At 43.9% G+C, this 26,557-nt stretch overlaps 1 protein-coding gene and 1 long non-coding RNA gene across 2 annotated transcripts; one reads left to right on the top strand and one right to left on the bottom strand.

Annotated features, from left to right (window-relative positions):
- Positions 1–11,645: 11,645 nt before the first annotated feature.
- Positions 11,646–12,191, bottom strand: LOC120999977. Its single transcript, XR_005778711.1, has 3 exons — positions 12,141–12,191; positions 12,005–12,051; positions 11,646–11,674 (listed from the first exon to the last, which is right to left on the bottom strand). It is a non-coding gene; the product is annotated as an uncharacterized LOC120999977 (long non-coding RNA).
- A 10,342-nt stretch (positions 12,192–22,533) lies between these two features.
- Positions 22,534–25,766, top strand: LOC120999044. The gene is made up of 2 exons (XM_040429920.1): positions 22,534–23,256; positions 25,601–25,766. Exons 1-2 carry the CDS (start codon positions 22,534–22,536, stop codon positions 25,607–25,609), a joined length of 732 nt encoding a protein of 243 aa, XP_040285854.1. The 3' UTR covers positions 25,610–25,766.
- Positions 25,767–26,557: the final 791 nt, after the last annotated feature.

Below are 26,557 nucleotides of genomic sequence, written 5' to 3'. Positions count from 1 at the left end.
GAGGCCAGTAATTGGTCACAGTATCAAGTGGAGTGACCCAGTGGTTCACTGCTAAAGGGTTAATATTATGATTCACTGTCAAAAGTTTTATATTCATATTCACCACTTCAAAATGCTTAGTGGGGTGATGATTTGTGTACTGTTTATCCCAAAATACTATGTATAGGTAGCAACTAGTTAAGCTGGCAGTCTTTAGTGGGTTGTCGAAAGACAGGCTGGCCCTGTACCCACTTGCCTATAGAGTAGACGGGGTGCACAACCTTTTTTGGTCTGGGGGCCGCATTGTCACATCGCAGCACTTGTTTGCATCAGCCTATTACACAGACTAATGCAAAGTGACTGGGGGGGAATGATCACTACCACAGTTATTCCTCCCTCATTCACCTCTATCGATTATCGGTAGCACATTCCTGATAACATGGTGAGATGTGCTGACAATAATTGTACATCTTTCATCCTGATAAAATATGCAAATCAGCCGACAAACGAGCGATTCCTTGTTTATCAGCTGATCAGCAGCACAATTATACCGGCCAGATATCAGAAATGAGCGCTCCTATGAACATTTGTTCCCAGCAATTGTCCTGAATATCGTGCCATGTAACAGGGGCTTAGAGATTTCCTGGTAAAAAATGTTTTTTAACACATTCCTGCAGCATGGGCCTGAAACAGAAGATTCATACTCTCCTGCTGCCTCCATCTTCCAGTTCCGGTGCTGTTTACATCCAGATCATTTTATTATACAATATGTATATGTGACGGATTGAACCGTCACTGGGGCTGCTGGAGAAGCCTGAGGGCCAGCCTCCTTCCTACACACTATGGACCGAGAACTATGGAGACCCCCTAAGACCTTTTGGGGTTACAAGGAACTATGAACCCTGATTTATGTGTGTAATTTATATGCCACATATTTCCTATTGCCCATTAAAAAGGCATGGGGTGGATTCAGCAACACAAAAAGGGTTAACTCTGCACTGAGACTCCCACTGATTGTGTTAGTGATGGGATTAAGATAGTTGATTATAATAGCAGCCGACTCCTAGATGATGGAGTAAATGTTATGAGACGCACAAGAGTGAATGAGGCCACAGATGGAGGTGCTCGCAGTAAAAAAGGATTCGCCCCTCCTTTACAAGAGAAACAATATGAAATGGTATACTGGGCACTCACACTATAGGCAGAACCATAAAATAGAAACAATGCTAATGACTGAATTAACAGATTTATTAGTATGGCTGGACGTTAATAATAATTGAGATAAAATACAATGGACTAAACTATCTAAAAGTCAATAGAATATCATTGGAATAAAATACAATACATTATAAGTACCTAAAATGAATAGAATATTGGTAAATAGACAATAATATGGAATTAATAAGGAATGGTAATATGCGGCTATAATAACATCTAATAGTAAAGTTTAAAAGACAGTCGAGTTCCTGGCCAAGGAAATGATGATTATAATGTTTAGGATATTGGGGCAAGGTCTATGAATAATCCAAAATCCAATGGAACAGTGAAAGAGTGAAAGAGCAATGCTTTCGTTGCAGTGAGTGTAATATGCGGAGTCCCGCTTATACTCACTGTTCGGTGATTGTTAGTGTGGATTGCACTGCTGTGGTTCCGGTTCTCTGTGTCACCCAATAGTTGTTCCCAGGTTGTCTCCGCCACCGGTTTATAGGGCTCTGGTCACCGCTCCGTACGATAAAAGAGCCGATGTCCTCCAAGCCTATGTTTGCCTGCTTCCACGCTGGATTGACTTTGCGGTCGCAAAATAAGGATGTGCTTGTTCTCTGGTTTGGAGAGGTTCAAGCTCCTGATGTATCAGCGTGCCAGGTTCTCTTAGAAGATGTTCCAGTTGTATAGCGTCAGCCTGGAGAAAATTCAACACTTGGTGTAACAAAGGTTCAAATGGAGATAAGCTGGGGGTCTTGGATCAAACGCGTTTCGGGGCTTCACGTGAAGATGTCTGTTTGCATGTTGTTCATTGTTGATTGCGTCAAAGACAATGCCATTGTGTTTGTTAATTGCGTCACAGACAATGAGATTGTGTTTGTTGAATAGGGTTAGTTTTTGTGTTTAAACTGTAAAGGATTGGCTGCTATGTCATGTCCTCATTTCCCAACCAGGTCCACGGGGGGAGGGGGGGTACCCTTGTTGGAAAATGTGTGTATAAGTCAATGCTTGTGTGTTCAATAAAGAGTTCCTGTTTTACCCTTCATCATGTTGAGGCTGGTGTTTGGGTAACTGATCGACACTGGGGATTGCTATACACTGAAGATTTGCTATACTCCCCTGGCTATAACTACTAGCTCTTGCAAGAGCTGTTCCTGCTCTCTGGATTTAGGAGAGGTTCACCCACTGGAAGCAGAAGCCCGGTCTTGGGTCCAGCGTGGGTGGAGGACGGTGAGACCTCAACCAAGCTTCGGCGGTTCGTGGGGTCTGCAGTGCTTACGGTGTCAAGTGGAGTGCTTGGAGTCCTCGAGAAGCGCTAGGAGCATCCATCGACGGAGGTACCCGGTCGGGGTGCCAGGAGGTCTGTTACATTATAGTTTCACATGAATGGGGTGATACTTATAATGGTTTTGGTTGGTATGGGAGGTTTTTTCTTTTATGTATTTTACTATTTATAATTATTTTTTACTTATTTTTTTTATATTTTTCTGCCTTTTTTTGCACATTTTCCTTTTTTTCTTTTATTTGTATTTTATTTATTTTGTATCTTTTAATTTTTTATCATCACTTTTTTTTATATATATATTTTTGGCACATAAAATAACAGTGAACAATTTTATTTTGCACTTTTCCTTTTTATAGTTTTCTTTTACTTGTATGTTATTTATTTATTTTACATCTTTTTGCTAAAATTTTCTTTTCTTTTTTTTTCTTTCATAGATTTTTGCACCACTGTATGTCCCCCAAGGGGTCTTTAAAAGACCTCTGTGGGATGCTGACTTGCTTTTTTTTATTTTGCACTTTTATTTGTATTTTTTTGTACAGTATATTTTCTTCCAATAGACCGCTATACAGCCAGATCGCTGTCCACGGACAGCCACACTCCCTCAGCGCTGCTCTGTGGCACCCTTTTTCTTGCCTGGTATTGTGCAGGCAAATTGGACATCTTTTACCAATTCCACTTCTCACTTGCTCTTCTGCAACACTTCAGATGTCCATGCTCATACAGACTCTGCTCTGGTGATTTGTCTCCTGATCATCATTACCATGGTGACTGCCTCACTTTATCCTAGTCAGGGACCTTGCTCCACAACTGGTCTGCAGCCTGTGATCCTGGGCCTGGTCTGTGGCTCAGGCTTCAGCACTTCCCTGGCATAGGACAGTGCTCCACTTCCAACACTCCTGCACCACTTTGTCATCTCTGAGTCTCGTGTACTTTTGCTAGTCTTTATACTGCTGCATCCATCTTCTGGCTCACCCCTAGCAGAGGATACACATGATATCCCAGCATGGCTGTTCCATATTCTGCTGGAAACACTCTTCTGGTTCTGTTATCTGGATGAAGGAACAAGTGCTCTTCACCTGCTGCAGAAAAGCATAGTGCTCACTCATCCTCAGCTGAGAGATGAGTGCCTTAACATGCGGTATGTACTGCACTTTGCCCAATATGCCATTATTAGGTGCTTATTAGGGGATGCCTACTGTCCTTCAAATTGGGTGACATCACTACAAGGGGGGTGGCAATTTTTCCACTGAGCTCCTTCCATGAAGCTGAGCATAAGTTCCATCAACGGTGCTACATCTAGTGGCCAAACTGTGGCATTGCATCCAGGCCATCATTATCTTCTAGCGACAGAGCAGTGTAGCATTGTAACCGCAACTCAGCTTAGGACTTCAAAGGAGCGAGGCTTTGTATAGGGCAGAGCTGGTGAGGCTCTGCAATCCTCTGCCCCTGACACCCGGCGATCACGTGATCGCCGGGTCTAAACTGCACATCACGCCTCCCACCTGTGTGAGGAGAAGGCAGAAGCGCTGATACACTGCTTCTGTCTTCTCCTCAGGTCTCATGCTGTCTCTGACAGCCGGGGACCCGTCCTGCTCCTGCTACAGTGTGGGAGCAGGAGCTGTAATCCTGCAATTGTGCGGCACTCCCGGAAGAACACAGCTGATCGCACGACAAACCATGGCTCTGGGGGCCACATGCGGCCCGCGGGCCGCAGGTTGTGCACCCCTGGAGTAGAGAGTGCCTGGCCAGCAAAGCTAGAGAGAAGACCTCTTTGTGAGTGCTGCTGACAAGTAGGTCTAAATGATTGTTTATGCAGTTCTCTAAGACTTCACAACCTCTTTAACCCCTTAAAGGATAACTGTCATATTTTATTTTCTAGTTTATTAGAGAGTGGCATGTATACCTGAGTTAGTCTATCAATGATTGCCAAAAGATCTGTAATTACCTTATAATAACAGCTTTCATTAATGTCTCCTGTCCCTTTCCACTGCTCCCTTAAAAGACCGTTGCTAGGGCTCATCTGTCTTCGGCTAAGAAGACAGAGGGGCGGTCCTTCCCACTGCATGCCTGCATTAGGGCTCTTTCACACTTGCGTTCTTGTCTTCCGGCATAGAGTTCCGTCGTCGGGGCTCTATGCCGGAAGAATCCTGATCAGGATTATCCTAATGCATTCTGAATGGAGAGAAATCCGTTCAGGATGCATCAGGATGTCTTCAGTTCCGGAACGGAACGTTTTTTGGCCGGAGAAAATACCGCAGCATGCTGCGCTTTTTGCTCCGGCCAAAAATCCGGAACACTTGCCGCAAGGCCGGATCCGGAATTAATGCCTATTGAAAGGCATTGATCCGGATCCGGCCTTAAGCTAAACGTCGTTTCGGCGCATTGCCGGAGCCGACATTTAGCTTTTTCAGAGTGGTTACCATGGCTGCCGGGACGCTAAAGTCCTGGCAGCCATGGTAAAGTGTAGCGGGGAGCAGCATACTTACCGTCCGTGCGGCTCCCCGGGCGCTCCAGAGTGACGTCAGGGCGCCCCAAGCGCATGGATCATGTGATCGCATGGATCACGTCATCCATGCGCATGGGGCGCTCTGACGTCACTCTGGAGCGCCCGGGGAGCCGCACGGACGGTAAGTATGCTGCTCCCCCGCTCCCCACTACTACTATGGCAACCAGGACTTTAATAGCGTCCTGGGTGCCATAGTAACACTGAACGCATTTGGAAGACGGTTCCGTCTTCAAATGCTTTCAGTACACTTGCGTTTTTCCGGATCCGGCGTGTAATTCCGGCAAGTGGAGTACACGCCGGATCCGGACAACGCAAGTGTGAAAGAGGCCTTAGTCTTCAGAGCGAGGAGGTGTGTCTCACAGTAATACAATCTGATTGGCTGGCAGGAAGCTGCTGGCTACAGCAAGTTTGTATGTGACCTGAGGGAATGCAGTTTTGGCCTCAGAGAACTGGCAGAGGAGCCATCTTGAGAAGATCCTCATAATGTAGGATACAAACTCAAGGAAAACAGTGGTAAGTGAAGAAACTAAAGATTGCTTTATGCATAATGCTGCTGCAGCAGTAACATATACTAAAATGTATTTATTTTTATGAAAATATGACAGTTATCTTTTAATGATGAGTTTATATGGTGGTCATTCTAGGCTGTGCTTTAGAATAAGATTGTCCTGCATGCAACTATTAAATCTCCAAGCCCCACCTGTCAGTTTAGACTAGGAGCTTGGAGATTATTTTGGGGATCAATTTGATTGATTCCCGTAGCTTTGAACACTGTGGAAAAAAAAACAATAACAGCGATCACAGCCCCACTACAAGACAAAAAGCAGGCTTTGAGATCCTCCCAGCTTTCGCTTCTCATTTTACTCTTCTTTTGAGACAGAAAAGGCAAAGACCTGCAGGGAAAGAGACTGTAACAGTAACTAAAGTGTAAAACAAGAAAACAAATTAAACTTTTATTAACCCTTTATTGGACTTATATTAGATCTATGGTTAGGACTACCATTATGGCTGTTGCTAAATACAAAAAAAAAAGAACCTTTAAAAAAACAAAAAAGTACTGTTTTTCTTTTGTCCTACATACTAAAAAAAAAAAAAAAAAAGTTTTTAATTTATTGTTCTATTTTTGCAGTCATAAAATATTACAATAGAACTTATAGTGCAGAAGAAGAGTATACTATTTTGTGCTCTGATTCAGGTACTAACACAGAGACCACTTCATAAGTGGAATTTTTATGTAGAGACGACTCTTTAAGTTCTTCATCTGAAGCTTCTGTCGCAACCCCCCATAGTCTAATGGAGGAAGTCACAGTTGCTGAAGGTGCAAATGCGGAAAGTATCAGGTACAAATATTTTTTGGGATCAGCACGTTCCCCAATTTATGGAAACTCCAGGCACATAAATTTATATTGTGGATTTTGCCCAATTAAATTATTTTCAAATATTTGTCATAAACATGCTTTCAGAATCTATTGTGGACTGGACCAACCTGTATGCGAGGCAATTAATTTCACAGAAACCTGCATCATGTTATGCAAGGGTCTTGGCTCCTAAAATCTCTATGAATTTAAAAAGATTTAGGGCTTATTTTGAACATAGGTATTGTAAAAAAGCCATCCACCCATGCTTGCTAGTCAGCGATATCTACCCATGCAACCCAAGTTTCTGGCTCGGTAATGTCAAGGGGTTTGTCAAGGCATTAATGCTGTTCCTGTATTTCAAAAACAGATTAGAAAATCGTCCAAGAAGGGATCCAGGACATGATAGCTTTCACAAACTAATGCCATTTATCATCATTATCTAAGGCAGCGGTTCTCAACCTAGGGGCCGCGACCCCTTTGGGGGTCGATCGGCCCTTTCCGGGCGGTCGCCTGAGGCTTCCTATTGTGGGTTCGCCCGCACAACGGCAGCGGCCCCTTATCCTCGCGCACAGGAAGTGATGTCCTATCACTGCCTGTGCTTGAAGGAGCCTGACGTCTGGACGGGTAAGTCGGGCCGCCTGTCTGCTGAGGTGCGAGTTTTTTCGTTAGTGACACCGCCGCTGAGCACCACTGCCATTAATGATTTAATTGAGCCTGGCTGAGCCTGGCTAATTTTATTTTAATTATTTGGCTGAGCAAGGCTTAATTTATTTGGGGGGACATGAAGCACCGCTGATTTATTTATTTGGGGGACCCTGAGCACCATTGATTTGTTTATTTGGGGGGGACCTGAAGCACCGCTGATTTATTTATTTGGGGGACACTGAGCACTTCTGATTTATTTATTTGGGGGACCCTGAGCACCATTGATTTATTTATTTGGGGGAAACCTGATGCACCACTGATTTATTTATTTGGGGGTACCCTGAGCACCGCTGATTTATTTATTTGGGGGAGACCTGAAGCCCCGCTGATTTATTTATTTGGGGGACCCTGAGCACTTCTGATTTATTTATTTGGGGGGGACTTGAAGCACCACTGATTTATTTATTTGAGGGGTACCCTGAGCACCACTGATTTATTTTTATTCTTTTGGGGGGGGGGGGGGTACTGTGAGCACCACTGAGTTATTTATTTGAGGGGTACTGTGCGCACCACTGATTTATTTTTTAGGGGGTATTTGTTGTTTATTATTTATTTTAAAGTTATTTATTTGGTTTACAAATATTTTGTATTTATGCTAAAGTTCTGTGGTTATGAATGAATACTTGTGTATTTGAATTAACATTTGGTGTATTGGTGTCTGTGCGTGTTTTTGGTGGGTCATCATAACAGTAGCAAAATTAGTTATGACGTAGCAAGGAAAAAAATGTAATGGTTGGGGGTCACCACAACATGAGGAACTGTATTAAGGGGTCACGGCTTTAGAAAGGTTGAGAACCACTGCTCTAAGACCTCATGCACACGACCGTTGTGTGCATCCGCGTCCGTTCCGTCATTTTTCACAGTTTAGCGGAGGTCCCACTCATTTCTATAGAGCTGTGAAAAAAAACTGATAGTCCTCAGTTTTTTCTCCGCATCCGTGATTCCAGTCCGTCAAAAAAAATAACCTGTCCTATTCTTGTCAGTGGAAAACGGAGGACGAACCCATTCAAGTCAATGGGTCCGTCAAAAAAAATGGATGCACAACTGGTATGTCATCCGTGTCCACGTCCGTGTCCGTTTTTTTCTACAAGACCGTGGTGCAATAAAATTACACTTTTCATTAACCTTCCTTTTTTTTCCCCTGTCAGACAAATAAAAAAGGAAGACACAAGGAAACACAACTGAAGCAAAATCGGACACGGACCACTGAAGCCAAATCACTGATAGTGAAAAAACACTGTCGTGTGCATGAGGCCTAAAAGAGACATTCAAAATCTTACACTCCTAACTTGAACTTGAATGTGGATGAATCCCTCGTAAAATTTACTAGGTATGGACAGGTATGGCATTAAATTATAGAAGAAGGTGGCAATATACCTGATACAGGTTGCTACTGTTAATTCCTAAGTAATTTACAAAAAGGCTCAAGGAACAATTACATTTTTAGAATTCTTAAAAAAAAAAATGTTGAACACCTTTTATTTGTAGGAGGGGCAGAAGACATCAAACGATTTTGACAGAATGTCAACTTTATGTACATTTTAGGGATAATTTTTATGTTTTGACACCACAGAGTCTCAGCAAAGACAATATGAGGCTTGAAAATCAGCTGTGGAAACAGTCATCTTTTGACCAAAATGGGTACCTTTCATTTTGTGCCATGCCATGTACCCAATAAGAAAAAAAACAGGTACATGTTTGTTATCATCATGCACGGGAGGGATAGGAGAATGTTTTTTTTTTAGGATATTTTGTTTTGCTTATACAATTATGCTCTGTGCATCATACAATTGCGTGAAATATATATATATATTTTTTTTTTCAGATTTCCAAAGGGCCAAAGGGCAAACTATACCCATTGGCATGTACATTCCGGTAGTAATGCAAATAGTATGCTATAGGGAGGGTTATGTTTCTGCTTTTATGCTTTGGTCAACAAGGGCCAATCAGGCCATATCTCATTTTTGAAAATATAATTTCCGTTTTAAAATATAAAATACAACAATGTATTTTAAATTATATGGCAGTCTAAAAAATAACATTCAACAATATATTTGGTATCCATGTAATCAGAACACAGAAATAAATCTAGAAGCATACGTAAGTAAAAACTTAATTTATTTTAAAAATGTTACAAGTGAAATTGGAGAAAATTGCATTTTTTGCCCTTTTCTAGGATTTAGAAATTAAAAAAAAAAACTGATAAGAATATACATAATATATACCACTACATGAAAGCTACATTTATCCTTGAAAACAAAAAAAACAACAAAAATTTAAAAAACATGGGGATACATAACATTCCCAGAAAGATATAACAAGTTCAATAACATCTAAAACGGCAGGTGTGTTCCAGTTATCAGCATCTGCAGGATCTCATGAGTTCTATATAAGCTAATTTTTGCATTATTGGCAGGATAGGTTAACATCAGATGAGGGGGGGGGGTCCAACACCCAGCACCCCCACAATTAGCTGTTTGAAGCGCTAGTGGCGTTCTGATGAGTGCTGTTTAACACGGATAGCACTGTACATTGTATAGTGGCTGTGCTTACTATTGCAGCCCAGATCCTAGTATCACGTCTGATATGGCAGGTAACAGACGTGCGATGCATAGGGAAGGGAAGGAGAGTAGCCTTTCACTAGGTAGAGGGAGGAGTGGTGACCCCTAACTCACCTAGCACTGGCACCTGGCTGCCCTGACGTCCTTAGATGGGCTGCTAACCCGTACGCCGATCAAGTGCCTCGTCCCTGGCTTACCCTGAAATAAGCCCTAGGTAGTGAGTAGGGCGGTGAGAGCACTAGTCCTCACCACTGACACCTAGAGTAACAACAGGGGATGACAAACAACACAAACACCACACACAATCCCCAAAAGGAGACAACAAACAGTAGACAACAACAGGAGAGAACCGGAGATCCAAGAGCTCCAGTTCCAACACCGCCACAGCAACTCCCACAATACCAGAGGTCAGAATAAAGGTCTATATCTGGCAACAAGGGAAGCAGAAAGGGAGAATATATAGTAGCTGAGAGTGGCTGACAGAGAACAGCTGAAAGGAAAAGCTACAGATTCCGAAATGGGACAAAAAGGATCGCAAACCTAAGCAGGAAAACCTGGACCGGAATCCATTCCCACCACTAGGTCATGGAGCGATCTCTTGAAACCGAGCGCATAGCCACCCGCTGCGACCTTCTAACCCCAGGCACAACAGGGTCAACAATAGGTCATGACACCCTTGTAACACCTAGGCTCTGTGACCGATGATGGTGAACTCACTGACCTACGAAGAGGCCGCAATACTCAAGAGTGCTGCAGCCTCTTCACACAGCTGATCTTTGATGACCTAGAAAACCCCTTTAAGTTGGCAAGCATTCCATAAAAGTTAGTGAATTATTTACCGGGCATCTCTATCTTTTACAAATACATCCCACCACAAATTTAATATTATTTATTTTTTAACTGGAAAAAAATAAAGTATTTACAGATCATTAGTACAGACTGGTAGAAAATGAAGACAGTAAGACTGAACTCTGAAGATTCTGAACTTGTAAGGAACAAACAAATGCGAATATTAGAAACCAGCTGAGGAATCGTTACATGATGGTGTCGAGAGGCAGTGGACATAAAGTATTTAAAGTATTTACAGATCATTAGTACAGACTGGTAGAAAATGAAGACAGTAAGACTGAACTCTGAAGATTCTGAACTTGTAAGGAACAAACAAATGCGAATATTAGAAACCAGCTGAGGAATCGTTACATGATGGTGTCGAGAGGCAGTGGACACAGCACAGCTGCTTTAGGGGGGAATTGCGATAGAATCAGATAAAGGAGAAAGCACAAAAACCTTGTTATTAGAAATCTCAGCAGATATCACAGGCTCGTCTGCACTTTGGTAGTTTTTCCCCTGTAAATTGCTGCAGTCACCCCTCTTCCCCTTATAATAGCATCTGCAGGTTGTGCGGATCCTTGGAGTTCAATCTATAATATCTCAACCAGAGAAAATCAGCCAGCCAGAGGCTTGTCTGACCAGTATCTGAGCAGAGAAAGGTTTTTAATTTGCAAGTAACCATCAGATTATTGTATCGAGATTGACCCTGTTGTGTTACCTTTGAGTGGATTCTTCATTACATGGAATAGCATATAGAGGCATGCAATCTAAAGGAGAAAGAAAGGCAGTATTGTATTGGTAATATTTTGTCAAATACACATTTGGTTTTCCTTCTCCCTACGTTTATGGTATAGACCGAATTGTGTTCTGCATTTTTATTGGTTTTATTTAGGTACTGTACCTTAAAGGGGTTTGTCTCACCTTCACAATCCCCTTTCAGTCTATTCCTTCCCCTCCAATAAGCATTTCTTCAATATATTTATATTATCTAAACAGGATGTAAATCCTGTTATTGACATATTTATACCCCGATTTTACATGCTCGTCTCTAGGGGTTACGGCCACCTCTACTATGTTAGTAGCGGTGGCCGCACAAGCGCTGTTACCGCCGAGTCTTCTGCTCCTCTCCGGCTGCCGAGGTGGCCGGGTTTCACGGGAGTGAGCTCGCACAGACAATGGCGCATGCGCATTCACTCCCGGCCCCGGCCATCTCGCAGGGATGATTATCACAGTTACAGGGTGTTCGCTACGGATGGGAGAGCGTAATAATGACATGATCAGTGGGGTAGGGGGGGAGTCTAATACTGTTAGGAATAATGGAGGGGGGTGGGAGAGCATAATAATGACACGATCAGTGCGGGAGGGGGTGAGAGCATAATACAGACATGAATAATGGAGTGGGATGGGAAAGCATAATAATGACATGATCAGTTGGGGAAGGTGGGAAGGACATGAAACTACATTGCAGGGAGGCAGTGACAGGGAAAATAGAAAATAGGCAGAGTAAACTGTTTGTTGATGACAGGAGGCAGAACTTTTACACAGCACACAGAACAAACCGTGACAAGCAACTTACCATTGGATGTCACGATCTGCTCTGCTGTTCTGCTGCTCTTCCAGAGGCTGAAACATAATCTCCTAGTAAACTGTGTTGATGACAGGAGGCGGAACTTTTACACATCACTCAGAACAGATCATGACAAGCAACTTACCATTGGATGTCACGATCTGCTCTGCAGCTGTGCAGCTCTCCCTGAGGCTGAATCTCCTCAGACAGCCGCGGGAGCGAGCACGCACGAACAAGGGGAGGGATTACTTCCTCCCTGCCAGGCTTGCCTTGCTTTGCATCAGCAAGCAGGGAAGAGAGGCCCTGAGAGCAGCGAGGCAGCCAACAACGAGGGAGGTGAGACAACCCCATTAACCATGCTCTCCTTGTATAGTCAAGAAAACTGTCAAAGTAAAAGCACCACAGGGATCACCTACCTAACCAAAACCTGCAAATGATAAAAATAAAAATAAAACTTAAACATGATAATTACCCCTATATTATCATGTTATTAGAGATAAGCACATTTATTAAATTTAGATTCTGGCCCAATTCGGCAGAATAGTCCTGCCAATTTGATTAAGCTCCGAATAAATTTGACCTGAATCAAAAGTGCTTAGATTGCCTAGAAAAGTTTCCCTTTCAATCTCTCTCACAATCTCTTTTATCTCCATCTCTCTCTCTCGTGATTGTCCTGAATTACACAAAATTCACGCTCATTAGAATCTGGACTTTTTGGAAAATTAGTGTCTAATTTACAAATTTTAGAATAAATATGTATGCATGTCATATAAATACAAATATGGGATATATTCAGGACCCCGGAAGTGAAAACCAAAAGAGTACTGTAACCATATACAAAAAAAAACTCGCAATGTAATAGTATGCAGGAGGCAATGTAGGAGTTAGGAGGTAGCCACTCAAATCCTTGTGCAGGATTTAAAATCTAAGCAATATCACCTTCTTAGCCACATCTGCCATAAAATAGTCCAGGCAGTACAATCTATAGTCACTAAACAACAACCACTGCCATACCACCCATTTGTTTTTTAACACATTTGTGCTGTTTTCTATTTTTTTATGCCCTACTTCTAAAGACCGAGCAAACATTATGAAATTCTCCTCTGTTTTCCATCTCTACCATAACTCACGGGACAAATAGGCACAGGGACACAGAAAAGTCAGTGAGTGGGATCCTTAGGACGAAACTGCCTTCATTCCCACTTCTACACCTCCACAATATAGGGACGTGACAGATCAGGCTGAACCAAAACTGGAGCTTTCATGAAGGTCTACTTCAGAGATCTAAAAGCAGATACAGCCTCGAAGCTCCATTTCTGAAGATCAGCTCCCCCGCTAAGTCAAAGGCTTGGTGATAGAGGAAAAATTACAAATACATTTCCTATAATAGTTAGCAGATCCCAGAAATCTCTGAAAAGCCTTGAGTGAAGTTGGTTGGACCAAGTCAGTTATGGCTTGTACCGTAGGGAGATTTCACAGCTAGGAGCTTAGGGAGCGTGTACTTTCTCAGGGGGTATGCAGTGGTGTATCTTGGTTTTGTGCTGCCCTAGGTGAGACTAAACTCGGGCACCCCCCTAATATAAATTTGACCCACCCCTTCCTGTCAAGGCCAAACCCCTTTCTCTCTAAACCCCACCCCTTCCTATGTGCCATCCACAGATCCCCCTCCCCGAAACAGTGCCATCCACAGATCCCCCTCCCCTAAACAGTGCCATCCACAGATCCCCCTCCCCTAAACAGTGCCATCCACAGATCCCCCTCCCCTAAATAGTGCCATCCACAGATCTCCCCCTAAATAGTGCCATCCACAGATCCCCCTCCCCTAAACAGTGCCATCCACAGATCCCCCCCAGTGCCATCCACAGATCTCCCCCCTTAATAGTGCCATCAACAGATCCCCCTCCCCTAAATAGTGCCATCAACAGATCTCCCCCCTAAACAGGGCCATCCACAGATCTCCCCCCTAAATAGTGCCATCAACAGATCCCCCTCCCCTAAATAGTGTCATCAACAGATCTCCCCCCTAAATAGTGCCATCTACAGATCCCCCTCCCCTAAATAGTGCCATCCACAGATCCCCTATTTTCATATAGTGCAATACTACTAATTGCCTACTCTTGACATGTGTAATTAATCATTGACATTAAAATATAGCTTTTATTACTAACTGCTTAAAATAATATGAACTACCTAACCTAATATTAAAACTATCTAATATGGCCTCTGATGTACCGTTTGTTCTATTAGCTGTGCTATTGTAGTAGTGGCCTGGTAGCGGCGCGCTTGCTCCAGTTACCACTCGATGATGCTATGTGGAATCTATATCGAACTGTCAGAGGTCTATTGTAGCCTAAAAACTTATACACTGCCCCCCGACATGTTTCGCCATATACATGGCGTCTTCAGGGGCACGGGCAGTCTACTGCCCGTGCCCCTGAAGACGCCATGTATATGGCGAAACATGTCGGGGGGCAGTGTATAAGTTTTTAGGCTACAATAGACCTCTGACAGTTCGATATAGATTCCACATAGCATCATCGAGTGGTAACTGGAGCAAGCGCGCCGCTACCAGGCCACTACTACAATAGCACAGCTAATAGAACAAACGGTACATCAGAGGCCATATTAGATAGTTTTAATATTAGGTTAGGTAGTTCATATTATTTTAAGCAGTTAGTAATAAAAGCTATATTTTAATGTCAATGATTAATTACACATGTCAAGAGTAGGCAATTAGTAGTATTGCACTATATGAAAATAGAATCATTAATGCCTCTACATGTGTATGGTATATCTTTGGAACAAGTATCCACAGATCCCCCTCCCCTAAACAGTGCCATCCACAGATCCCCCCAGTGCCATCCACAGATCTCCCCCCTAAATAGTGCCATCCACAGATCCCCCTCCCCTAAATAGTGCCATCCACAGATCCCCCTCCTTAAATAGTGCCATCCACAGATCCCCCTTCCCTAAATAGTGCCATCAACAGATCCCCCTCCCCTAAATAGTGCCATCAACAGATCCCCCTCCCCTAAATAGTGCCATCAACAGATCCCCCTCCCCTAAATAGTGCCATCAACAGATCCCCCTCCCCGACGCTCACAGGAGAACATTTATAAACGAATCATTAACTTTAACTTTAATCATTGCTAATCTCTTTACTGGATAGCTTACTCTGTCTTGACTCTTAGCTCTGGTAAAACAGCAGGCAGTGCGGGCGGCGCTCACTCACTGACATCACGCACCTGCTCCTCCCACTAGGCGGCGCAGGCGCGTGACGTCAGTGAGTGAGCGCCACCCGCACTGCCTGCTGTTTTACCAGAGCTAAGAGTCAAGACAGAGTAAGATATCCAGTAAAGAGATTAGCAATGATTATAGTTAAAGTTAATGATTAGTTTATAAATGTTCTCCTGTGAGCAGCGTGGCCCTGTATATTCTAACCCCCAGGCAAGCGTCCCTGTCACCATGGGAACGCCTGGGGGTTAGAATATACCATCGGATCTTCTGAGTATACCGGCGGCAGACGGATGGGACAGGGGCAAACAAGGCATTTTGCCTCCCCATTGGCAAGTGCCGCCCTAGGCAAATGCCTTGTTTGCCTCGTGATAGATACGCCACTGGGGGTATGTCCTTTCTGCTGTAGCTTGTGGTAGCTGAAGGATGGAACTCAGCATGAATGTCAACTTCAGTAAGCTGGAGAGAGAATGTAGAAAAAGGGCAAACAGCAGGTTGCGGTATACATATAAGAAGATTATCCTCAATATAATCATTAATGGCCTGCCTTCCTGGGAGCAGACTAATAGCAAAATAGAATATGGTATATGAGGGAGAAGGGCAGTAGTGTACATAGAGAAGTAAGGGCTCCATAGCAAGGATTAAACCAGCCCCCCCCCCCCCCCCCCCCCCCCCACCCACACAGGACAGAAGGGTTTCTGCCAAAACCCCTTTCAATGACCCTTCGGCCATTTTTTCCACTGCCTCATAGTTACATAGTTAATACGGTTGAAAAAAGACATACGTCCATCAAGTTCAACCAAGGTAAAAGTTGTTTCTTTAGAGTCCTGAACAAGTTTTCACCCCCAGTAGAAAAAAAGATGATTCCAACTGGGCCCCCTCCTGCCCTGGGCCGCATAGCAGTCGCATGGTCCTCAGCTATGGTAGTTATGCCCCTGGAGAAGGGTCTCACTGCCTTACTAGAGGTGTCAGAAGAGACAAGCAATAGACAAGGCACAAGGACAAACATAAATTTAAAATTAAATTTGACTAGGTCCCCTGTTTCTCATTCAATGACAGGGTTGTGAATGTAAAACCAAGGATACTCAAAAATCACTCCTGCAAGTAGAAATCAAATTCCAAGAAATCAATTCAAAATGCATAGCACCCACAATTGCAGCTACTGGTGAGGGAGAAAGTTTGACGGGACCCTTGGACAATGGAGTACTATCCATTGCAATTACACTAGTCAGACTAGAAAGCTGTACCAATGGAATGTCTAATCTTTGGGCAACCTGGGAATCCAAAAAGTTAGCTGCAGACTCACAATTATAGGAAACAGAAACACACAACAGTACTTTTTGAGCATAAGTAGGAAATACAGATGCAGTCGAGCTAAACTTGATGGTTAACGCGTTAAAGGGAACCTGTCATCAACTTTATGCTGACCTCACTGAGGGCAGCATAAAATAGTGACAGAAATGCTGATTTCAGCAGTGTGTCACTCATGAGCTAAAAGTAAGTGGTTGCCGAGAACCAGCTTTATAATCATTACAGCGCTGGCCTTAAAAAGAGTCAAATCTACTTGAGAAAAGTCATGGTTATTCATAATCTTCTGCACTGTTACCCATCTGCTGATGACTGGCAGTTCTCTTCTAGAGAGAAAGGGAGAAAACTAGGTAGAAGACTGTCACTCATCACTAGGTGGGCGAGAGAGCAGGAATTTATGAATAACCATGACTCTTCTCAGGTGGCCGTGACTCTTTTCCAGGCCTAGTCTACAATAATTGTGATATTGGTTCTCGGCAGGGGCGTTGTTAGGTCAAAAATATCGGGGCTTGAGCCCCGGATGTTTTGTCCAGTGCCCCGAATGTTATGCTGGATTGCTGGTAGCATTTTTTTGGCTATTCCAGGGACCTTTTATATTGATTGGACCTGGGCAACCCCACAGATCATCCCCCACCCCTCTTCAGTGGCGCACCTACAGAGGGGGTCCAGTGGGTCTGGACCCCCCCTAGAACAACCAGCCAATATATATTTTTTTATCCTTCAGGGCCGCACCACCGATCACCACAGGCGGCGCGGCCCTGGGTGTAATTGCGGCAGCTGTGGGGGGGCCGTAGGAGATGAGCGCTTCCATTGTGGAAGCGCTCATCTCCATATTTATCTGTATCGCCGTCCTCAGGACAGCGATACAGATGCCTGTGCTGCGGCAGGGGAGGGAGAGGAGTGTCCCTCCCCTGTTTTTCTGATAGGCTGCAGGCATTGCATCGCGCCGCCTGAGCCGGGCAGCACACAGCAGGGACACAGGCCGGAAGAGGCCTGCTTCACATCGCTGCTGATGGAGGTAAGTATCAGTGGTTTTTTTGTTGGAGGGGGGGAGCTAGCACTATGGGGGCATCTGACAATTCTTACAGCCCAATTTTTTTGGGGGTGGCACTTCTTACTGGCACATTATGGGGGGGGCACCATGGGGGAGAGGAGCACTAGGGGGGCATCTGGCGGCTCTAAAGGGGCTTTTTTTTTTACACATTATGGGGGGCACTATAGGGGAGAACGGCACTATGGGGCATCTGGTGGCACTATAGGGGCATTATTTGGGGGCACTATGGGGAAGTGGGGGTTCTAAAGGGGCATTTTTTTCTTATGGGGGCATTATGGCATCTGGTGGCACTAAGGGGGCATTTTTTAATGGCACATTATGGGAGGCACTATAGGGGAGAGCGGCACTATGGGGGAGTGGAGCACTATTGGGGCATATGGTGGCACTTCGAAGGGGCATTTTTTACTGGCACATTTATGGGGGGGCACCATGGGGGAGAGGAGCACTATGGGGGCATCTGGGGGGTCTAAAGGGGCTTTTTTTTATTGACACATTATGGGGGGCACTATAGGGGAGAATGGCACTATGGGGCATCTGGTGGCACTATAGGGGCATTATTTGGGGGCACTATGGGGAAGTGGGGGCTCTAAAGGGGCCTTTATTCTTATTGGCACATTATGGGGGGCATTATGGCATCTGGTGGCACTAAGGGGGCATTTTTTACTGGCACATTATGGGAGGCACTATAGGGGAGAGCGGCACTATGGGGCATTATTTGGGGGCACTATGGGGGAGTGGAGCACTATTGGGGCATATGGTGGCACTTAGAAGGGGCATTTTTTACTGGCATATTATGGGGGACACTATGGGGAAGGGGGAGAGGAGCACTATGAGGGCATTTAGTGGGGCACTATATAGGGGTATTTTATACTGGCATACGTTATGGGGACATTAGCTCAACAGCGGGCACTAAGCGGGGGTATTTCATGTACTGTCATATTGTAGGGAGAATTATTAGTACTGGGAGGTGTTATGCAGAGCTTTACTACTACTGGGGGGCTATGAGGAGCATGATTACTAGTATGGGCACTATAGGGGCATTATTACTACTAAGTGTGCTCTGGCAGAGAATTATTTCTATCGGTGGGATTTTGGGGAGCACTGTTACTTTGGGGGGCACCCTGCCACAGTATCAGCTTAGCACAATAATTTTTGGGGGACATTATCTTTATACTATTAGTGTCTGGGCAGTTATTTTTTAGAGCACTGTGTGCCAATAATTGTTTAAGGGGGCACTATCTGTGTTGTAGTAGCATTTCCAGGGGGACTGTTTCTGCAGTATAGTATTGGGGGTGGCAGGAAAGGGTGTTCAGAAGATGTGAAGATGATGGAAATGTGGGAAACTAATGTCTGTTTCTCAATCTCTGCAGAGACTGGAGATGGCAGAAAAATCATCATGGCGGTCTGGTCTGAATGGAGAAGATAAAGAAAGAGAAAGTCTACAACAAAGGTGACATCACTGGATGTAAGAGGTATGTGGCGCTATGTAGGAGAGGAGATGCTCCGGCTCCTCCCCCTGCCATTTGCAGAAGGAGGATTCAGAGCTGGGTGAGGACGGCCAAAGGGGGCAGCAGGCCACAGGCGGGTGGCAGATGGTAGGGGGGAACCACAGGCCTTGAGCAGGATCTGGGGAGGGAGGAGAGCGGAGGAGCTTCCTGGCTGTAGCTTGTGGTATAAGCAGGCAGTGCAGCCAGGACGGAACCTCCCCTCTTCGTATGATGTGTAGAGACAGGCCTCAACAATAGAATTTCAGCTGTACAGTGTCCGTTGGGAGTGGCCTATTATATGTAGGAGGGGCTTTTAATAATGGGCGGGGCTAAAAAATGCAGGGCGCTGTGCGCGCCGCATTGTTCTATTCCTGCAGAGCTTTTAGAATCGCCAAGTAAAAGAATCAGCGCAACACACTACACCCCCCCCCCCCCCTGCATTTTTAAATATAAAGGGGGCTTTGAAAAATGGGCAGGCAAAAGAATTGGCACAGCGCACTACATGTGCCACATTTTTTTGCCTTTCGGACCCCCCCTAGACAAAATTCCTGGGTGCTCCCCTGCCCCTCTTGTACTTGTTCCACTACTTTCCTGCTGCGCCGGCATGAGTTCAGTCACTTCGGTGGCATCGGTGCTCAATCCCGTCCCGCAGCGCGTAATCCCGCAAGACCTGCTTTCTTTTCTTTTTTTTTCTTTCATAGATTTTTGCACCACTGTATGTCCCCCAATAATAATAGAAAAACTCCAGTTGTTTGTGAATCAAATGGTTTTCTGTTTATTTTGATATGCGGCTTCAAAGTGACGTTTCGGCCTAGATGGCCTTTATCAAACTGTGACAATATCAATAGAAAAGTGACAATTACAATTTAGTGGACATATAAACCAACATCTGGTTACATATTTATATATGTTATTAATAAGACAATTACTCATACGCTGTTAGCATTGTATATACGTATTCATTGCCATACAGTATTGGTGTTCAGCAGAACCAAAGCAAAATAAAAGCAAAATAAAAGACAGAAGTTAAAGAGGGACATAGAAAAGAAACATAGCTTTATACTTAAATCATAGCATTATAATTTAAATCATCATCGCCAGTTAGAGCAGTGTATATGGAAACCTCTATGTTAAGGAGAAGCAATAGATGTTGTGGACCAAGATCTAAAGGTGATGGGTCTAAACTCCGGGTAACACTTGGAACAGAGAAGAGATAAGGTTAAATATTAACCTCATAAAGGTAGTTGATATCGTGCCCAGGGGGGGTGGGTAGAATAAGCCTGATGGACTTATAAGTGATCCTATTAGTGGTGTACATATGGAGAGACTTACCCAATACCGCTGTGGGAGGCTGTGTCAATAGATCCTGCGCTGAGTAGGTGATGGCGTGTGTCCACACGCCTCTCTAGGGATGCGCTCTGTTTAGATGCTAGGCGCGTCCATAAATAGCGTGGGGGGGGCGTGTCGCTATGTGCCGGGAGCGTGCGGTCCACCATGCGTTCCACTAGTCACATGGTGGGGAGGATGTGGCGTCACGTGTAACCGGAAAAGCCCTGCGTTCCAGGGGAATCCGGAAGTGATGCGTTCCACTACTAGTCTCCTGATCTATCAGTCGGAGGCTAAGCTAGATAACTGTTATTTGACAGTATGTGCACACCTAGCGATTTGGTCTATCTTAGATACTAGAATATGTCTAGTGTGGATGGAGGTGTATATTATACAAACAATCCCAGGATCTATTACCACATTAGAGGGAGGCTTTTGATTCAATATCAGAGAAAAGGATATCAGAGAAAAGGATATCTGGTCATATGTCGCAGTCCGACATTGATTATATAGCCTATGAGAAAGGAGAAGAAAAATGATTAGAGATGCATAATAACTCTTGTTATATCATAACCATGGGACAGATCAGGATTTCATGTAAAACATTGTATTTCGTAGTCTCTGTTGAGTCCCTTAGGTTCCAAGCAGTCCATCTTGTGGATCCAAAATGCTTCCCGTTTTTTTAGTTGCGTTATGCGATCATATCCTCTCCTGTGGGGTAAAATCTGTTCTATGACCTGGTATTTAAGTTGTGATAAATGGTGCCCGGCTGTTTCAAAATGGGACGGTACTGGGAGTAATAGATTTTTGCGTCTAACCGAAGACTTGTGTTGGCATATGCGGTCACGTATTTTTTGGGTCGTTTCACCTATGTAAATTTTGCCGCACGGGCATTTGAGTAAGTACACTACAAAGGCCGAGTGGCATGTGAAAAAGCCTTTCACGGGAAAGCTTTTTCCTGATTGGGGGTGATGAAAATGGGTACCTTTTTGTACATTGCTACATTGTTGGCAGTGAATGCATGGAAAAGTCCCTGTTTTTTGTGTTGTGAGGAACCTCTGTCTAGGAATGGTGTGTGTGGGGCCAATGTCCGCCTTGACTAGAAGATCTCTTAAGTTCTTGGGTCTCCGTGTACAAGCTAGAATGGGATTCCTAAATTCTTCAACTGTGGGGAAAGCTTTGTGTAGGATGGACCAATGATTTCTGATACTGTTCAGCATCTTTTTATTGGTGGGATGGTAGGTATGAACAAATGGTATGCGGCTGAGTTTAGTTTTTGGTTTCCTGATGGCGGTAGTTGTCTCATCTCTAAGGAATTGTTCTGGATATCCTCTCTCTATGAATCTATCTTTCATCTCCGTGAGGCGTGTTTGTAGTTGATTGCTAGATGTAACAATACGTTTGATTCTTGTGTACTGGGAGGTGGGGAGGGATTTCTTGGTATTCAATGCATGGAAACTTTTAAAGTGTAGTAGGTTGTTGCGGTCTGTTGGTTTTCGGTACAGGTCTGTGGAGAGGGTGTCTGATGGAGTTTTGATGACCGTTGTATCTAGGAAGCTGATGGATGTAGGGTCAGAATGAATGGTGAACTGTAATTCTTGATATATACTGTTGTGGTATAAGTGGAAGTCGTTCAGGGACTCCAACGAACCCCTCCATATGCAAAAAATGTCATCGATATAGCGTTTCCAAACGAGAACATGTTCACAAAAACGACTGTCTGGATAGATGAAGGATTCCTCGAACTCGGCCATGTAGCAATCTGCTGAACACCAATACTGTATGGCAATGAATACGTATATACAATGTTAACAGCGTATGAGTAATTGTCTTATTAATAACATATATAAATATGTAACCAGATGTTGGTTTATATGTCCACTAAATTGTAATTGTCACTTTTCTATTGATATTGTCACAGTTTGATAAAGGCCATCTAGGCCGAAACGTCACTTTGAAGCCGCATATCAAAATAAACAGAAAACCATTTGATTCACAAACAACTGGAGTTTTTCTATTATTATTGTACGGGGTGGGAACCTGACTCCAATTGATTACTTCCAGAGTGCCAGGAGGTTATATCTCTACTTGATTTTCCCTTACTGGACTGAGCACCTGAGACCAACATCATGGCAAGTGAAACTCTTTCCTTTGAACAGGACGAGATTACACATATGCTATCACAAGTCAACATCTCAAGTGATTTTCTACAAACATCACCTTCAGAATTGAAGTCCAGGGACCTCGAGAGGGAATCCCGGAGACTACTGAACTACGAACTTCACTGCGTTACATTAGCGGAATACCTTAAAGTACAGAGAATCCCTCGCGGCCTGAGAATCCGCACGAGACCGACATTCTTTAAGGACGACGCCGAATTTTGTAACAAGTTCGAACGCATTTTAAATAAATGCTCCTTCGACCTTATTGCCTTAACTTTATCATACCTCCAAGAAGCAATCACCAAAACTAAAGGTGAAATCAAGACCATAGAGGAACAATTAACCGCGGTACTACCGGCAGATGAATTCCAGCAGCTACACACTAAGATTGAATCTTCTCTACAGAACCACAAGAAGGAAGTCGAGTCCACGAAACGTAACAAGTTTCTACGCGATACCGAGGATTACAGACTCAACAGGGTATATAAATGGCCCGACCCCACCAATTCCACCAACAGCCGCTACAGATACCGCTCCCAATCAAGGGACTCATCACACTCAGGCTCAGAAGGTGACCCCCACTCTCAACAGGACAACTATACTCAACATTCCTTCAGAGGCCGACGCAGAAACCAGGGAAGAACGGCAACAACAACACGGAGACCACCCAACATGACGACTAGATCTCAGGTACCGTCTTTAGTCGTAAATATCTCATCACACTCACTAGGACCTGCTGAGATATCCCTTCTTGAGATGGGATTATCGTTCTGTCCGTCTAACCAAGTGGACACTTTCCAATTGGATTTAGACCTACACAGACTTTACAGGAACATTCGCCTAAAGGCACATTTTTCTGAACTACAGGAACGCAACAAGACCATCTCTTGTAATCCTAGCCCACAAGTTTCCATCGGTGACTTGGGACTAAGAAACAAGAGTCATTTCATGCCACCTAAGACAAAACCGGCCATAGAGACCTTTATTGCCCTGGTCCAAAAAGACATGACCCAATTTAGGAAAGATCTCCACATGGGCAAATATAAATACCAAAATAACCTTAACAATGTCCAAAAACAGGCCCTCCTCTCCTTAACAAAAAGAAAAGACCTTATCATAAAACCAGCAGATAAAGGGGGTGCACTGGTACTAATGGACAAAGCCCAATATACAACAGAGATTCACCGCCAATTACAAGATACAACCATTTACCGCAAACTCACCTCAGACCCCACCCCACAGATTAGGGAGAAAATACGCAAGATTTTACAGCAATATCAGATGCTAAACATCATTGACAACACTACGGTCACCTTCCTATCCAATAGCCATCCGGTCATCCCTGTTCTATATACACTACCCAAAATCCATAAAGACCTACATAAACCACCCGGGAGACCAATCGTGGCCTCAACTAATTCGATATTGTCACCACTTTCCATTCTACTAGAAAAATCACTCACTCCCTTGATCAAACTGACTAAATCATTTATACTCGATACATCAGACTTTTTTAAGATTAACCACAATCTCCCACCACTACCACAAGAAACACTACTGGTCACTTGGGACGTCTCGAGCCTATACACCTCAATCCAACACAACAAAGGACTACAGGCCGTCTCTAAATGCCTTACAGTCAACTTCAACAATCCTGACACTATATCATTCTATATGGACATACTGGAACTTGTTCTCACCAATAATTTTTTTCTTTTTGAAGACACCTTCTATTTACAGTGCCAGGGGACCGTGATGGGGTCCAACGTAGCCCCTCCATATGCAAATTGCTACATGGCCGAGTTCGAGGAATCCTTCATCTATCCAGACAGTCGTTTTTGTGAACATGTTCTCGTTTGGAAACGCTATATCGATGACATTTTTTGCATATGGAGGGGTTCGTTGGAGTCCCTGAACGACTTCCACTTATACCTCAACAGTATATATCAAGAATTACAGTTCACCATTCATTCTGACCCTACATCCATCAGCTTCCTAGATACAACGGTCATCAAAACTCCATCAGACACCCTCTCCACAGACCTGTACCGAAAACCAACAGACCGCAACAACCTACTACACTTTAAAAGTTTCCATGCATTGAATACCAAGAAATCCCTCCCCACCTCCCAGTACACAAGAATCAAACGTATTGTTACATCTAGCAATCAACTACAAACACGCCTCACGGAGATGAAAGATAGATTCATAGAGAGAGGATATCCAGAACAATTCCTTAGAGATGAGACAACTACCGCCATCAGGAAACCAAAAACTAAACTCAGCCGCATACCATTTGTTCATACCTACCATCCCACCAATAAAAAGATGCTGAACAGTATCAGAAATCATTGGTCCATCCTACACAAAGCTTTCCCCACAGTTGAAGAATTTAGGAATCCCATTCTAGCTTGTACACGGAGACCCAAGAACTTAAGAGATCTTCTAGTCAAGGCGGACATTGGCCCCACACACACCATTCCTAGACAGAGGTTCCTCACAACACAAAAAACAGGGACTTTTCCATGCATTCACTGCCAACAATGTAGCAATGTACAAAAAGGTACCCATTTTCATCACCCCCAATCAGGAAAAAGCTTTCCCGTGAAAGGCTTTTTCACATGCGACTCGGCCTTTGTAGTGTACTTACTCAAATGCCCGTGCGGCAAAATTTACATAGGTGAAACGACCCAAAAAATACGTGACCGCATATGCCAACACAAGTCTTCGGTTAGACGCAAAAATCTATTACTCCCAGTACCGTCCCATTTTGAAACAGCCGGGCACCATTTATCACAACTTAAATACCAGGTCATAGAACAGATTTTACCCCACAGGAGAGGATATGATCGCATAACGCAACTAAAAAAACGGGAAGCATTTTGGATCCACAAGATGGACTGCTTGGAACCTAAGGGACTCAACAGAGACTACGAAATACAATGTTTTACATGAAATCCTGATCTGTCCCATGGTTATGATATAACAAGAGTTATTATGCATCTCTAATCATTTTTCTTCTCCTTTCTCATAGGCTATATAATCAATGTCGGACTGCGACATATGACCAGATATCCTTTTCTCTGATATCCTTTTCTCTGATATTGAATCAAAAGCCTCCCTCTAATGTGGTAATAGATCCTGGGATTGTTTGTATAATATACACCTCCATCCACACTAGACATATTCTAGTATCTAAGATAGACCAAATCGCTAGGTGTGCACATACTGTCAAATAACAGTTATCTAGCTTAGCCTCCGACTGATAGATCAGGAGACTAGTAGTGGAACGCATCACTTCCGGATTCCCCTGGAACGCAGGGCTTTTCCGGTTACACGTGACGCCACATCCTCCCCACCATGTGACTAGTGGAACGCATGGTGGACCGCACGCTCCCGGCACATAGCGACACGCCCCCCCCCACGCTATTTATGGACGCGCCTAGCATCTAAACAGAGCGCATCCCTAGAGAGGCGTGTGGACACACGCCATCACCTACTCAGCGCAGGATCTATTGACACAGCCTCCCACAGCGGTATTGGGTAAGTCTCTCCATATGTACACCACTAATAGGATCACTTATAAGTCCATCAGGCTTATTCTACCCACCCCCCCTGGGCACGATATCAACTACCTTTATGAGGTTAATATTTAACCTTATCTCTTCTCTGTTCCAAGTGTTACCCGGAGTTTAGACCCATCACCTTTAGATCTTGGTCCACAACATCTATTGCTTCTCCTTAACATAGAGGTTTCCATATACACTGCTCTAACTGGCGATGATGATTTAAATTATAATGCTATGATTTAAGTATAAAGCTATGTTTCTTTTCTATGTCCCTCTTTAACTTCTGTCTTTTATTTTGCTTTTATTTTGCTTTGGTTCTGCTGAACACCAATACTGTATGGCAATGAATACGTATATACAATGCTAACAGCGTATGAGTAATTGTCTTATTAATAACATATATAAATATGTAACCAGATGTT

Source organism: Bufo bufo, chromosome 4 (assembly GCF_905171765.1).
Source record: "Bufo bufo chromosome 4, aBufBuf1.1, whole genome shotgun sequence".
Classification (NCBI taxonomy): domain Eukaryota; kingdom Metazoa; phylum Chordata; class Amphibia; order Anura; family Bufonidae; genus Bufo; species Bufo bufo.
This window is presented reverse-complemented; position numbering and strand designations above follow the sequence as displayed.